The 2,973-nt window shown below is 45.6% G+C and overlaps 1 protein-coding gene across 1 annotated transcript; it reads right to left on the bottom strand.

Annotated features, from left to right (window-relative positions):
- Window positions 1-1,631: 1,631 nt before the first annotated feature.
- On the bottom strand, window positions 1,632-2,543 carry LOC146180628 (uncharacterized). The gene has a single exon (XM_084575609.1). The coding sequence runs from the start codon at window positions 2,541-2,543 to the stop codon at window positions 1,632-1,634; it is 912 nt and encodes a 303-aa protein (XP_084431735.1).
- Between the last annotated feature and the right edge of the window lie 430 nt (window positions 2,544-2,973).

Genomic DNA, 2,973 nt, shown 5'->3' with positions numbered 1-2,973 from the left:
AGACTCGATACCATTAAGGCAGTTTACAAAAATTCTGATCTGAAGAATCAGCTGAAGCCAGGGCAAAAAAGAGAAGAAAGTACGAAAGAAGAAAACGAGTCTTTCTAATTCAATGGTCTAACAAAGCCATTGCCTGGTTTTCCTCTTTACACCGAACGCTATAGCTGAGCCGAGAGATAGCCTAGGGGCCTAGGGGAGGTTTTCTGACAGCGAAATTCAATTCCTGTCAGCGGCTTGGATAGGTGGCTGTTGCTATTGAGGTACGACATTCTTTAGTTGCTACGAAGTGATTTCGCGCAGCTTTTCGTGCTGACCCGTTAATATAAACCACACACTTCACAAAAAACATGTTGGTAGGTTTATATGAGTAGAGTGCGTGTTAGCATCGCATTTACCTTTCTATTAGAGCCGCAGCAATAGCGTCTAGTAGCTTTCGCGTCGGTAATGTTGATTGGCCTTCTGCATGCCCAGTAGGGAAATCGTGAACATATTTCATTACGCTGGAGTCCAGACATGACATTAGTAAAAATGAACGTATGCTTAATTCTTGGGAAGCAATATCTTATACAAGATTAGCGGTTTTTTTTTCGCTAAAAAAAGCGCAGAGAGCAGAAATAGTCTTATTACCGAGGTGCATACATAACGCGTCGTAGCTGGTATAATGCGTAATTGATAAAGACAAAAGTGTTTACTGTCGTCGCGTTCCTCGCGACTCCGCCTATGATGCATAATTCGACAGATAGAGCCTTTTCGGTTCTGGGAGCCCATTGCTGACTGTAAAGTAACCAGCTCCAAGCAGATTTGAAAACATCAGTTGAAAAGTTGTAAGAGACACAGAACTTTCTCAAAATTATTTCCCAGCTTGCGCTCATTCGAAAACAACACACAAGCTACCGACTAGCCAAATATAGAGACGCCGCTATGCACTTTAGCGTAGTTATGGGACTTATCTGATGCTGGTTCTAACCCTGCTAAACTACGAGAAGGCATATATGACACCGTCATAGAGCGAAACTTGCCTTAACCCTTTGGGGCAAATTGCGAATGTGAATGACAGAAGATGAACTGTTCTCCTCTTGTGAACACGAACAGCTGCCTCAGGTCACACGCAGTACAGGATATGAAAATTGTGCTGAACACAGAGCAAGGGGCTTCAGAAGCAGTTCACTGAAACGTGTGCCTAAAGTGCGGATCACAGGTGATAATGAAAAACGGTCTAAGCAATGCATTCATATTAACCATATAAATGTTACTATTTAAACTCTTGGTACCAGCAAGTGAAATCCTGAATGAGTGGTCATATACCTTGCTGCTTCATGGGTAATTTATCTTACCTTTCTGTTTGTTGTGTTGGTTCGGATTACTTATAGCTTCCGTACAAAAGCCTCCGACAAATAAAGGGTCAAGTCAGTCAAGAAAAGCGATTATTTTTAATCCAATATTCGAGGATACGAAGAAAAAGGAACGAATACAAAGTCTGACAGATTGATGCAGACGGGGAAAAAAGGAAAGACACTGCGTGAAACGCCTAGATTATAAGCTACACACAACTCTGAAAACAAAAAAAAGCTGTTTATATTTGGGCTTTCTTCTGCAGTTCTCAGCCTGGGAAAGAAATGCAGATTTTTTTTTCACATCCTCAGGAAGTCGGGGCTGTTCTCAGGAGCGCGCATCACCTCTTTCCAGAGTGAGGTCATAGGCACATTCAAACCTTGCGGGAACGTGTAGAAGACCACCGCGCCAGATGTGTATAGTGTGGTCATAGTTTCATTGACGGCCAAGTAACTTCCCATGTCTGTGGCTTCAAGACCGCCTAGAAAGAACTCACCCTCAATCACTCTCACCTTGCTCGCGAAAGGTCCAAGCCCCGGCTGCTTTGCCATCACCACAGACGTCGCGTAACAGACAGAAGTCGGTAAGCCACTCGAGCTGTGGCAGTGAATCACCTGTGGCCTATGGTCCATGTGCATGGCCCTGTAGCTAGGTAAATAAAATGGATTTGGTATCACGTTATCCTGCATGAAGACCACCAGGTCGACGCGAGGACAGTTTTCCAGGATCCATGGCAAGAATTGGAGGTAACTAGAAGTGCTTGCGTCATTTTGCAGCTCCAATATTTCATCGCTACTGTGATTCCTGTGGACGACAATGTCTCCGAAAGCTCTGCATTCGGAGTGAGCCTTGGATGCCAGCTTGCCATTGTTGTCGGTGACGTTTCCCAACATGCGAAACACGGTAAGCCATTTAATAGGCTTGGCAAATGTGCGCTTGGCGTATGCGTTTCGCGCGAATCGGCGGTTAGACCTGCTTCCCAGTATTGTGTCGACGACGAACAGCACCTTGACGAGTTCCTCTCTAGCACACGTCCTGATTACACGGATCCCTCTGCATTCGGAGTCCTTGAAGGCCAGTCGATCGGTCACGGCTCTCCGCAGGTGGAACGACATCGGTTGAATGTCGCGATGATAGAGGTAAAGCAGCGCTCCGAGAGCGAGTACTATGAAGATGCTCTCGCCTTGTGACGTCTTGTAGATGGTTGCCATCATCAGAGCAGCAGGAGCAGCAACAGACTCGGGAACTTGGAGCTGAGCTGTTCATACCAATACGCTGACGCGAGATCAATGTCGAGAATCGTGAAATGTCAGCGATGATAGCGTAGAAGACGAAGCAGAGCAAACTACTTTCGCTGAAAACTGAAGTTGGCAAGTAGCAAGTATTATCAAATCGCTTTTCGTAGCGACCTAATGTGGGATAATATTTAAATACCATACATTGCATAGCAGGAAGCGGGAAGCAACATGCACACGTGGCGGCGTAATTCCGTCTCCTCAACGGTAGGGTCCCGCAACTTCTTTCTCCTCGTTGGTTGCCTCTGAGCGGCTTCAATGGCGATTGTTACCGAAAGGTGTCTCTGAACGCAACCTAAAGGTAACATACACTCACTGAAGGCAGAAAATGATTACGGTGAAGGTA

This window comes from Amblyomma maculatum, chromosome 8 (assembly GCF_055883805.1).
Source record: "Amblyomma maculatum isolate TAMU_Amacu chromosome 8, ASM5588380v1, whole genome shotgun sequence".
Lineage (NCBI taxonomy): Eukaryota > Metazoa > Arthropoda > Arachnida > Ixodida > Ixodidae > Amblyomma > Amblyomma maculatum.
This window is presented reverse-complemented; position numbering and strand designations above follow the sequence as displayed.

Excerpts from the sequence above, each read along its gene's own strand:
- LOC146180628 (XM_084575609.1), bottom strand. The coding sequence starts at position 2,543 with ATGGCAACCATCTACAAGACGTCACAAGGCGAGAGCATCTTCATAGTA.